The 13,728-nt window shown below is 33.3% G+C and overlaps 1 protein-coding gene across 1 annotated transcript in view; it reads left to right on the plus strand.

Moving 5' to 3' along the window:
- Positions 1–13,728, plus strand: part of SPOCK3 (SPARC (osteonectin), cwcv and kazal like domains proteoglycan 3) — a 333,704-nt gene that overhangs the window by 302,320 nt on the left and 17,656 nt on the right. The window contains exon 7 of the mRNA XM_059697687.1: positions 4,473–4,592. Within this exon, the coding sequence (XP_059553670.1) occupies positions 4,473–4,592 (120 nt within the window). The remainder of the gene's footprint in view (positions 1–4,472; positions 4,593–13,728) is intronic.

The following is a 13,728-nucleotide window of genomic DNA, read 5'->3' on the forward strand; positions in this document are numbered from 1 at the left end:
CTTCACCTCCTGTCCACACAATGTGCATTTAGTATTGCCCTGCAGTTTTCATGAAGGAGAGACAGTGCAGGGAGGGAAGTGTCTCTCTCAAACAAATTTTCAGGACTGGGGTGAAAAGCCAAAAGGTATGAAAGAGTATAATCAAGACCGACAATCAGCCTCCCACCCCACTTCTCATTTCCACCCCTAGGTCATAGAGCTGATGGTTTTTAAGCCTACTGCTTCTCCCCATCTGGTGATGAGCTCATTTGTGAAACAGCCATTTATCAACTTCAAACATTACCTTTACATTTTCTGCTTTGATAAATGAGAACATATTTCACTTCTCTCCCACTTTTCAATATAATTACATGGCTATTCTTAGCTGTTTATTGGTTACAATTTAGAAAGCAAAATCATTAGAAAAAACAAAAACAGAAGCACTTAACCATCTGTTTCCAGTTCCACAGACACCGCTCGCTTCCTCGTTGTGTCAGATGAGGACGTTAGTGTGGCCATGTTTCACTCCACATGTGCTTACTCCCGCCCTCTACTCCTAGTGGCTATAGGTGGACTGTTCATTGCCAAAACTGATAACACACTTACATTTTATTCTATAATCATTTTTAAATCGTCTGTGAATTCTTTATATAGTAAGTCAATTTGCACATAAAAAATTTTACAATATGACAATGTGAATACTGTTCACTAAAAAGTGAGAATTTGTGCTGCAGTTATATCTGTACAAATGCATATTTTTTCTTTCTTAATGGACGATATTACTAGCCTCAGTTTTAAATGCATCTACCATTTCATATCCCCATTTTATGACTATGGTAAGTTTTTACAAGTTGTCAACCAGAGACTATTCTATCAAATCACACTCTGGCCACCACCCACCAGATTTGTTTGTGACTGAGCTGACCGTGAGCTTGCTTCATCTTGAAATGCACTACACTGCTAGTCTGAATACTGTGCTTCTCGGTTTTTGAGTGGGGTCCCACTTTTGTAAATTTCATGTCCTTATATTTTTTTTAATTTCCTATATTATTTTGCTGCAACCCATCTTCATGGAGGCAAACCTAAATATGCCTTTATTCTGCCCTATTTGACTGCTAACTGAATAGATGTTAGGTACTAGATTAAAATATATTTATTTTTAATATGTTTTTATTGATTTTAGAGAAAGAGAAAGGGAGGGGGAGAGAGAGAAGCATCAATGACAGAAACATCGATCGGCTGCCTCCTGCATGCCCCCAACTGGGGATTGAACCCAAATCTGGGCATGTGCACTGATTGGAATTGAACCTGTGACCTCTAGGTGCCTGGGACAACACTCAACCAACTGAACCCCATCGGCCAGGACTAAAATCTATTTTTATTAAAATGTTGAAGGCCTGCTTTATATTTTTCTGTAACCCAGTGTTGCTAATAATTATTGGAAGATAAAGCTTACTCTTTGTGTTTGGTAGTGAATTTTTGTTTGTTTTTCAGTCTGAACATTTATGTTTATTTTTTTCCTGCAAGCTCTTGTCATTTTATTTTTATGTTTTATATTCTAAATATTGAAAGGTATTTTGGTGTCGGTATATATAGATCTACATTTAATTCAGTCAGAAAAGATCTCGGTGGTTCCTTTTTCTCTGAAAACTTGTTCTTTTGCTGCGATAGGAATTATTTTCTTTATTTTTAAAATAATTTTATCCATTTTCATATTATCCTTTCTCTTATTAACTTCCATAAGGCAGATAGTAGACTTGTTAATCTGGATCTTGATGTTCTTTTGCTTTAGTCTCTCTCTATTGTTTTTGTTTCATAGTCTAGATTGTTTTCTGGCTTTATCCCCACTGATTCTATTTCATGTTTTGCCTTTTCAAATATGTGAGTAGGTGTGTGGGTACACAAATATAAATGTATATGTAACTTTTTAAATTTCCAGGACCTCTTCCCTTTTCATTCATTTGCTTTACCTAATACCATACTCTAGTTAATAATTTGACACAGTTGAAGAACCTTGCATTAAAACCTTGCTTTTCAACCCATGTACACAGACAATGGTGTGGTGAAGGTCTGGTGCGAGAGGTGGGAGAAGACTAGAAGGGGTCAGTGGGGGAAAAAGGGGACATATGGAATACTTTCAAACAATAAAGATGATTGTTTTAAAACCTTGTTTTTCTTTCATTCTAATTTAATTTAAAATTATATTTATTTTGTTATTATGATTTATTATTCTGTTATTTATTTCTGGCTACAAATACAATTAGATCAATGAGTACCAAGTACTCTTCTAGTTCACTACTGGCTATAAAATTTAGGGCAGTCATTTATATTCAGTGTCCTAGTTTCCATAGCTATAAAAAATAATAATCATTTACCTAATCTTCCGGGCTTTATAATAAAATCAAATGTGAAACCTCATTAAAAGCATTTCATGCTGTATAAATACAATGAATTATTTCTAGGGGAACTGTTAGAAAATATGCAGATTGGACATTTTGACTTATTCTAGGAAAGAACTCTAGTAAACCACAGATGACTGTCAGACACTCACAAGAGTGAAGTTTGACTGGTCATATTGCAATCCGAACATGTCTGTAACGAAGGATTTGATCAAAAGTGAAGTAGGAATGTCATTCTATAAATAATGTTATATTCCAATATTGTTTACCTTAGGTATTTTGTTGTGTGATAAGGACATTTGACTCATGACTTATAATAATGCATAACAGCAGTGTAGCCTCTGTCTGAAAAAAAAAAAAAAGGAAAGGCGAGTCTTATGGGGTAACCTCCATCATGGGCCCCTGTTAATGCTGAGGAATATGTGGTAGCATATTAACTTATTTTTCCATGAGATCTGTGTGATCTGTTTTTAATTGACATTAAAAATGGAATTGAACAGACTGACAAATCTCAGAGGGAAGGAGAGGCAGGAAGAGATTAACTGAAGAATTTATATACATATATGCACAACCCATGGACACAGACAGTAGTGCAGTGAAGGCCTAGGGTGGGGTGGGAGGTGTTGGAAGAGGTCAATGGGGAGAGGGAAAGGGAACATCTGTAATACTTTCAACAATAAAGATGAATTAAAAACAATAAACTTGAAGATATATGCTCCTTTAAAGAAGATATATTGACATAGGCTTTGTGTATTTTCTTTTAAAAATCTGTTTTGCTCACATACATCTCTGCAGAGATGACCATGTCACATGACTACAGTCATAACTTACTGAAATGAAAATTGATAAGGTTTGAGTGAAACAGTGTCTTGTTTGATCTAATTTGGATCATGCTACTACTGAGGTAGTTTGCTATAAAGATTAAGACTTGTGCCCGGCTAGCGTGCCTTAGTGGTTGTCAACCAATGAATCAGGAGGTCATGGTTTGATTCCAGGTCAGGGCACATGCTTGAATTGTGGGCTGGATCCCCAGTGTGAGGTGTGCAGGAGGCAGCCAATCAATAATTCTCTCTTATCATTGATGTTTCTATCTCTCTCTTTCTCCCTTCTTTCTGAATTCAATAAAAATATATTTTTTTAAAAAAGACCTTGTATTCTATCTTTGGATACAGAACTTGCATCTGATACTTGCCTGTCTGACCTCCCAATGCATAATTTTTCTAACACTTAAATTTCAGCAATATTAGCATAGATTTTATTAAGTTTTTATAAGGATTAAACATGTTACTGTATATAAAGTATTTTTGATAGTATGTAGTTTTCGCTATTAGTATTATTATTATTGGTATGATCACATGATTCTTAATTCCTGAAGTATTCCAGTACAATACCTGCATCATCTTACATAGAAATTGAAGGTATGGTGTATGTGGCACACCATAAAGGTATATAATGTTTCATATTAGAGTTAATTTTTAAAATGCTATTTTTCTTAAATATAAACTCATTGAACTCCAAAAAATCATATGAAGTCACAGTTGTTATTAGATACACATGGTAAGCACTACAGCACTAAAATTTACTATCACTGTTAAAAAAAACTGTGCTAAATTGATCAACCAACTTTTTATCATTTTTAGCAGATATTTTTATTGGATAAAACTTTGCTCTTTGTTTGGGTATTGTATAGCCAATAATAAATGTGTAAGTACTCAGTTTGGATTTTCAACTCCGTATTTGCCCAGATGATTACAACCTTACTATGGCAAAAGTGTTCAGAACATACATATTTGACCAATTTATGTGATGTTAAAAATGAGAACTTTCAGTTGCTGTTATATTCTAGAGAAAAGTGGAAGTACAATTCCACTAGTAATATTTCTTTATTAAATAAAATATTATACTTAATCTCATTGTGTTTGGAACACATTTATTTTTAGTGTTTGAAAAGCTGAAACACAAGTCATTGTATTACTTTTTTTTTTTCATTTAGCTGTTGTTACATTTCAGTTGCTGGAATAGTTTGAGAATTAGCATTGACCTTCTGCTAAGTTATTATTCATGATTTTTGTTATTATTCCTCTTTGTTTTTAGCATGTAGTGACCTGGAGTTCAGGGAAGTGGCAAACAGGTTACGGGACTGGTTCAAGGCCCTTCATGAAAGTGGAAGCCAAAACAAGAAGACAAAAGCATTACTGAGGCCTGAGAGAAGCAGTAAGATTTCTATCTTTGAAATATGCTATTGTCTTTGATGTGGGATTTTATTTCCAACAAATCATTCGATCAAACAAAACACCTACTTCAAAGTTTATCCTTCACTTAGATGCTGAACAAAAATCAGCATTGTATTTACTTCCAAGCACACCTACAGTATTTTGCAAGGAAATAAACCATTTGTGAAACCTCTGATTGGTAGAAAAAGGAATATCCCTCAGAGACAGCAGTTAGTCTTTACATTGAATTGAAGGTGTAGGAATATTTTTTCAGTGTTTTCATAGAAGTGGTAAAGAGTAGAATAACATGGGGGGGGGGGAGGTAAGAATTTTGGAACATAGATTTTTAGAGAGCACAATTAGTGCCCCTCATTCCAAAGATTAGCCTTTTCATGATTGCTTTGCAGACATTTCTACTTTGACCCAACTATGACAGTAGACTAAAAGGATGATTTCAATGACACACTGAAAATTAAATTTATTAACAAGAGTTATATGAATCTGATATGATTCTTTCATTATCTATTCAGGGGTGGGGAAACTTTTTCCTGCCAAGGGCCATTTGGGTATTTATAACATCATTCTTGATCTACACAAAATTATCAACTTAAAAATGAACACGCTATATTTGGTCAAAAATTTAATAAACTCACCCATAATGCCTTGGCAGGGCCAGGCCAAATGATTTCGGGGGCCTTGTATGGCCTGTGAGCTGGATGTTCCCCACCCTGATCTGTATAATCCCCCCAGAAGTTTTTGTTTGAATTCCTTGGACATCAGAAATGTAAAATAAAATAGGGAGCTTGTTATGAATAATCTTATGAACTTTGCATTTTCCAAAAAAATCAATCCTGTTAATATTTTATTTCCAAAAAATATCTATTACATATTTAACACTTGTAAAAGAAATAAATTGAAACGTGCTTAATTTTAGGGAGCTCTCAAAGATTGAAGCATTTGACCTAAAATAGGACAAGAGGAAGTAGGCAAAAATCATGAGCAGCATCTTGTAGCAACAAAGGAAGTCCCAAGTATGTTTCCTTTGCTTATTGTGACATGGCCCATCCACTCTCACTTTCAATTCCCAACTATCAGCTTCTAAAAAAAATCATAAGATGGCACACTCATCCATAATCTACATTTCCTAAAATGCCTCATTTGTTTTCTTCTCATCAAGGAATTTTTTCATAATTTCCACTTTTTGTATTTATAGATTTAATAGTTCTGTCTTACATCATCATTGCTTTTTGTTTCTTTATTTTATTTGTTTTTTCCATGATCATTTATTCATCCTCTTATACCCTCTTTCATCTATACCCACCTCTTCCCCCCCACAATCTCTACACTGTTGTCTATGTCCATGAGTTCTTTCTCTCTCTCACTAGCTTTTTCTCTTTTGTTCTATCTCTTTGTTTATGTTATTAGAAAGGTATTCCTCACTGGTGGACTATTTTAATTTCTACATTGTTTACAATTTCATTTTAAACATTTATTTGTGCTTTACCTCACCTTGTGGTGTGAGGTAGGGGTCTAGTGTTATTATTTTTCCCTCAAGTAGTTGATCAAATGTACCAGAACTGTTTACTTAATGATCCTCATTCTATTGCTAATTTAATTCTTTTTTTAAAAAATTCTTTATTGTTTAAAGTATTACATATAGTATTACATATGTCTCCTTTTTTCCCCCCATTGAACTCTCCCCGGCCACCCCCATTCCCCAGCACAAGCCCTCACCCTCTTAGTGTCTGTGTCCATTCATTATGCTTATATGCATGCATACAAGTCTGGGTTGATCTCTTACCCACCCCTCTCCCCTGCTTTCCCTCTGAAGTTTGACTGTCTGTTCGATGTTTCTGTCTCTGGATCTACCTTTGTTCATCAGTTTAGGTTGTTCATTATAATCCACAAATGCGTGAGATCATGTGATATTTATTCACTTAGCATAATATTCTCCATGTCCATCCATACTGTTGTGAATGGGAAGAGTTCAAGTATGCTATCACCAATGGACACAATTATCTCTAAATGTGTAGCGACTATGTATATGTTTCTTCCCACAACACTCAGAAAGAAATGGTAGCATTTTCCCTATCTTATAGGAGTGTTTCTCAGGTTTATCTTCATAATTATTGATTACATTTTTGGCAGGTGTTAATTTTTTTGATGCCTTGAAAGTAAATGAGATGCCTTATCTTAGTTAATAAGGTATATTTACCCTTTTTTGGGAAACAAACATATCTGGAATGGGACAAAAGTTTGTTCCAGACCCTTACATTTTGATTTTTTTAAAATTAATGTCTCCATCTTTCCAACCAATTTGCATACTTGAATATTTTCTCTCAAATGTATCCTTTGAACTTGATTCAGAAAAATAATCCCTCCCATACTTGGAGACAGATAAAATGAGAGCTTGTGGAAACACTCAGCACAGTGCCTGTTTAATTTTACACATGCATAAATATTATTTCCCTTTTCAGCTTTTTCTTGTAAAAAATGAGACATTCTTAATATAATGGGTTTAATTACAAGGAACTCCTTGAGAGTTGAATATTTTTGGAGAAAAAAGGAAAAACTAAGTACAGGATTCCTTAAACTCTGCTTGAAGAAGTCAGAGGCCAACTAAGAGTAAATTTCCAAAAGGAAGTTACCCATTAGAACACATAAGACAAATACGTGGAAGAGAGATAATGAGCTCACTCAACTCCTCAAATGGGTACACCCTCTGAGTGAATCTTCTCCTGACATAATCATATTTAATGTATAAACCAGCCCTCTAATATTATATTTCACATCTCCTTTTTATTTTTATTTTTCCTTTGTAGCAATTCCACTATCTACCATAGTGATCACCTACTTGTTCATTTTGTTTATTTTTATCTCTCACACACCATCTGTCTTCCTCTCCATCTTTCTCCTTCCCTCCCTCCACACTCGACTATTGTAAATTTAATCAATGCAGAGGTCTTTATTCACCACTGTATCATTGAACCATACAATAGTTTGACACATAGTATTCATTCAATAAAAGTGAGTAGAATTAATGAATAGATGAAGTTAAGAAGCAATGAAAATACTGCATTGTTTGCATATACCATAATTTAACCAATCAGTTATTTCTCTAGGAATGATTATTTACTATTTTAATTATTTGCTACATAACAATCAATTCTGCAGTTATTTGGTATGCTTTTATTTCCATGAGAATGATTCCATACAATGGAAGTAATGGATCAAAATATGCACGAATTTCAAATTATAAATGTTAATAAATGTTGCCAGACTGCTTTGCAAAAAGTTCAGGGCAATTTTAAGTTTTAACAGATAAGCATGAGAATTAACTTTAGTCTTCACCACTGCCATTTAAAAAAAAACTTTTTAACTTTTCCATTCTTGCGAGCATTTTATTATATGTTGTTAATTTAATTTGCATTTGCTTTATTAGTGATGGGATTGAACACAATAAGGTTATGTTGTGCCATTATAATCTGTATACCTTGATATATTTTGTTTCATTATGTAAATCTCCAAAAGTTAAAGAACAAATACTATATATATGTTTTTTGTGTGTCTTTTTTTATGGTTGTAGTTGAGTCTCGGTGTGTCTCCCCTTTGAAAAGATATTGTATTAGTATTCTTTTTGTCTCATAGAAAAGCACAATCACATGTAATCATATGCAAAATTCTCAGATTAACAGTCTTGCTCAGATTAAGATAATGTCTTATTTTTGCTTTCCTATACACCAAATGCTCTCCCCAGTCAGAGAAAATGATAGAATTACACCCCCAGGGTGAATGAATACAGTCTAATTTCTTTCCAAGACATTGCTCACTTTATGTCTTGCTGTCTTCACATTGAGAGAAAGATTGCTTTTGGAATCTGATGGCTTAAAGACAATGAACCATTTTAATTCAATTAGGAGCCTTCTAGGACAACATCTTTTGAAAACAAAGATTTATAAAATTAGAAGATACATTTTATTTTTTACGTCAAGTAATAAAAAGAAAGATACAGATCATTGCTTATTTAGGTTGTTCTAATTATTGAGACATCTGGCATTTTCTTCTTTTATGAGGTAGACAAAATAACTCTCTATAATAACATTTCATTATACACTTAGTATTACTTAGATATTCTTTTACTATCTGGATATTAAAATTTTGCCATAGTTATATATTCATATTTAGCTAAATTAATGTCATCCTATATAAATTGAAACTATAACTATACAATAAAGATAATAAGTGAATAATATAATACAATTGTTTTGTTACATTATTCTGTCCTGGGAAATTAGCTAGTGGATTCACTACACACCAAACTTTTGATGAACCTCTAGTCCAGTGATGGCGAACCTATGACCCGCATGTCAGAGGTGACATGCGAACTCATTTTTTTGGTTGATTTTTTTTTGTTAAATGGCATTTAAATATATAAAATAAATATCAAAAATATGTCTTTGTTTTACTATAGTTGCAAATATCAAAAAATTTCTATATGTGACACGACACCAGAGTTAAGTTAGGGTTTTTCAAAATGCCAACACGCCGAGCTCAAAAGGTTCACCATCACTGCTCTAGTCTTTAGGAACTATATTATGCCAAATGTAAGGAATTACTTTTAGCATTGCCAATTTTGGAATCATTAAGAAATAGGTTGATTTTCACAGGGTATGTGAAATATTGTCAATTTTATTAAATTCTGTTTTCAACAAAAGGAATCTCTTATTTTCAAAATATAACTATGCAGGGTGTTCAGCACACATTTTACAAGTAATTTGAATCATTAGAACCTAGTCAAAGTGAAACCTCCTCCCCCCAAAAAAGACAACAATATGTACTTTTAAAAAATCTGTGCATAAAAAAAACATACATTTTTATAATATAGACATATATTTCTCTTTTTTAAAATATATTTGTACTGATTTCAGAGAGAAGGGAGAGGGAGAGAAATAGAAACATCAATGATGAGAGAGAATCATTGATCAGCTGCTTCCTGTATGTCCCACACTAGAGATCAAGACTGCAGTCCAGACATTTGTCCTTACCAGGAATTGAACCCTGACCTCCTGGTTCATAGGTCTATGTTCAACCACTGAGCCACACAGGCAGGGACATATGTTTCATATGTATTCAATCATTTATAATGTAAGCATTATTTTTATTGAAGTTTACTCCATTGCCTGTTGAGTAACTTAACAAACAACCTGGAAGGTAAGCATTATAGGTGTCTTAAAAGCATCAGGAAATGACAGCTAAACAATGGGGAAAATATAAACAAAAAGGAAATAAAATAGCTCAAAATCATTACATAACATGAGGCAAAAAATTGTTAACAGCCTGACATATGGTTTTGCAATCTTACTTCATTCTCATATGTATATTACATAAACATTTATTTTAATATTTTATGTGTTCCAAATATTTTCTCACTACATCTTTCTGTTTTGATCTCAGAGTTCTTAGTTTGTGTTCCTTAAGAAAAATCTCTCTCAAAAAACTATTGCCAGGAGATTGTCAAGGCCAGGGGGGAAAAAAAAGGACACATATGTAATACCCTTTGTAATACTTTAAGCAATAAAACAATAAAAAAATAAAAATAAACTATTGACCTGGATAATATTCTAATGTATATATTTTTGCACTTATTGGTATGAGATATGATTATTACAACTGATTATGTTTTTCTTGCTGAATTTAAATAACATCTTTGAATTATTTAATCCCCATTTATCCTTTGAATTTTTTGTTTAAGTTCTCTACATATTTTTTCCATGGTCCCTTCTGTTATTTATTTTACTGTAATTCTATTATGTTCTGATACCCCATAGTTTGTATGATTTCACTTCTTTCAGATTTGTGAAAGTCTGCTTTATGCCTCAGAATAGGTTTCATATGCACTTGAAAGGAATGTGTATTATTCTTCTGTTATTATTTATTGGAGTGTTTTATAAATGTAAATTATTTCAAGTTTATTGGCAATGTTTTTTGGATCTTCTATACCCTTGCTGTTTTTCTGTCTACTTCTTTTATTGATTGTTTACAGAGTAGTGTTGCAGTCTCCAGATGTAATTGGGAATTTGTCTATATCTGTGTTTGGCTCTATCAGTTGTTTTCTTCTCATGCAATTTGAAGCTTCATTTTAAATACTTACAATTCAGGTTGTTATGTCTTCTCTTTGAACTATTTATCATTATGTAATGTCCTGTTTAATCTTGAAGTTAAATATATTATTAGTATAGTCAGTCTGGCTTTCTTCCCATAAGCATTTGCATGGTATATTTTTTTCAATCTATTAATTTCAACCTACTATGCCATTTGATTTAAAATGGTTTCCTCAAGACAACAGTTTTCTCTTGCTTTTTAATCCACATCTTACTTTTTTTGTATTTTTATTGATGTGCTCAGATAATTTACATTTAATATAAGTATTGATATGATTTAACTGCAATCTATCTTTTTTTAAAAAATATATTTTATTGATTTTTCACAGAGGAAAGGAGAGGGATAGAGAGTTAGAAACATCGATGAGAGAGAAACATCGATCAGCTGCCCCCTGCACACCTCTCACTGGGGATGTGCCTGCAACCAAGGTACATGCCCTTGGCTGGAATCGAACCTGAGACCTTTCAGTCCACAGGCCGATGCTCTATCCACTGAGCCAAACCGGTTAGAGCAGCAATCTACCTTTTTGATAGTTGTTTTCTTTTTTTTCACTGCTTTACCCATTTTTCTCTCTTATAATGTCTTATTTCAGACAAATAAAGTATATTTATGGTTATTGCATTGCTTTTGTACAAAATGTTCCTGGCAGGTTCAAAAAAGGTGTGGTTTTGTAGATTATTCAAAGTTTTCTTATTTTTAGTATGGAGCAATACTTATTTTAGCTTTTTACTTCCTAGGTGAAAGCAAGGAGTCCTTTATTCCTGATGAATATTTTCACTGGATGTAGATTTTTGAAAATATTTTTTGTCTTTTACATTATTTAAAGTTATCATGCAACTCTCCCTGTCCTCTAAATTTTCAGATAAGATGACAAGCTGTAGTTGAATCGTTGTGTAATTATGATGTGCCATCTTTCTTCTCATTTCAAGTTTGGTGTTTATCTTTAGTTGTTAAGAATTTGATTAGGAATGTCCTTCCTTTGTCTATATATGGACTGCTTTATTATTTTGTTCTTCAATTTCCATTTAGTTCTTCCTTATAACTTTTACTTCTCTACTTAGAGTTCCTCTCATTGCAGTTATTACAAGCATATTTTCTTTTCCTTCAATAGGATAGCTATTTTAATTGTTTTAAAATTCTGCCTGCTATTTCCAACAACTGGGTCATCTCCGATTTGTTCCTCTTGGATTGTTTCTTATGAATATGTCCCATTTTTCTGGAGCTTCATGTCTTATAATGATGGATGGTGTCCCAGATGTTATGGATATTAAATTGTGGGATACTTTGTTATGTTACTGTAATCCAATGAGAGGCATTTTTCTTGTTGTTTTCTTTTCTTTGTACCACATGCTCATTCTGTTGGGCTCAAAACGAAAATTATACTTCTTGGGTGCCAGCCCTCATCAGTTCAGAATTATAATTTTTGAGGAGGTGATCTGAGTCTACAATGTACATGGGTGGTTAATCGGTCGTCAAAATCTAGAGCAGACAATATTTGGTTTTTGGACTCCTTTCCTTCCTGGATTTCTCCCTCATTCTTCAGTGGTTGTGCACAATTTTCTAAGTATCCAGGCTATAATGTGTGCATTCTTTATTTACCAGGATCCCTGCTGTCTTTTGCCATGCCAACTCTATATATCCCCAGGCTAAAAACAGTGAAAAATGGGAATTCATTCCATATAATTTCCCTCCTAAACTTTGGACTTTCCATCAGAAAAGTGCTTGCTTCTTATTCAGTCTTCTCTTTCTGTGCTTATTGTTTTGTTTTGTGTTTTTTGTTTTGTTTTGTTTTAATTATGTGCAGAGCTTAAGAACTCATGGTTAGGAGTGTCAGTCCAGTATTATGTTACGCATCCAGTACTGGAAGCCGGATATAAAATAACTGCTTAAATGACAAATTAAGGAGGGGATTTTTGTCTTATTTGTCTTTAAATCTACAATACATATGAACCTAGTACTTTACTTTCATTACCTATTCCTGTTTATACCTTTTCCTCACCAAATATTATAGCACCTTTTTATTTTTATTTTTTGAGTGTAGAGGATAATTACAGTAAAATTTAAAATATTAAATATTCATAATTAAGGCTAATCCTTCAGTCATTTTGAATATATTTTGACAGTTTCTGCTGTCATTTCATTGATTTTTTACATCAATTTTTAATCTCAGTTATGCTAATATATCTGCCACTTAAGCAAATGCAATTGTTAAAATAGACTTTCTATTTCTTAGGATTAGGAAGTGAACAGTTGTGTGCCTAATTCTAGAAAAAAAATAAAACTTATTTTCTGCAATCAAATAACCTATGAGAAAATGTGGAGAGATTTTTCAATGATAAAGACTGTGTGTTTGGTAGCTTCTGCACCAATCTGAGATTCCTTATACTTGCTATTTCTTTTACCTGGAATGTACTGCCCCATATTCTCTGATTACTCCTAGTTTTACTTTTATGTTTCTGCTCAACTACCTTGTTTTTAGAGATAGTGGGAGGGCATAATTCTGAAGATGGCCCTTCCAAATTCCTGGCCCCAGGTTATTCAAACAAACATTGTTCTAGGTACTAGTGTGAAGGAATTTTGTAGATGGAGATCAGTTGCCCTTAAAATATGGGCAAAGGAGAATCTAAAAGAATAAAGGTTGCAAAATTTATGAAGAGGGTTTCTTTGGGAAAAGCTCTGCTTTGATTTCACCACTCCTCTAAGAAGAGATAAGTGTGCCTTCCCTCATTTCTAATTGAGGGAGTGATTTTTACAGACCACTCAGAGTTTTACATGTGCTCGAAGACAAGTGGGTTATGGCAAATCTAAGAGGCAATAGTAGCTATGATCTGTTTACTTGTTTGGTTTCAAAGCAAAGGAAAGTTACTGCTGCTTTGGAATTGTATGTCTAGGCAAGAAATACAAGAATGGTTCCTGTGGGCAATATTTGAGCCATATGAATGAGAACCAGTGTGAATTCTGCCCAAGAGGGCCAT

The sequence above is a fragment of the Myotis daubentonii genome, chromosome 5 (assembly GCF_963259705.1).
Source record: "Myotis daubentonii chromosome 5, mMyoDau2.1, whole genome shotgun sequence".
Taxonomy (NCBI): domain Eukaryota; kingdom Metazoa; phylum Chordata; class Mammalia; order Chiroptera; family Vespertilionidae; genus Myotis; species Myotis daubentonii.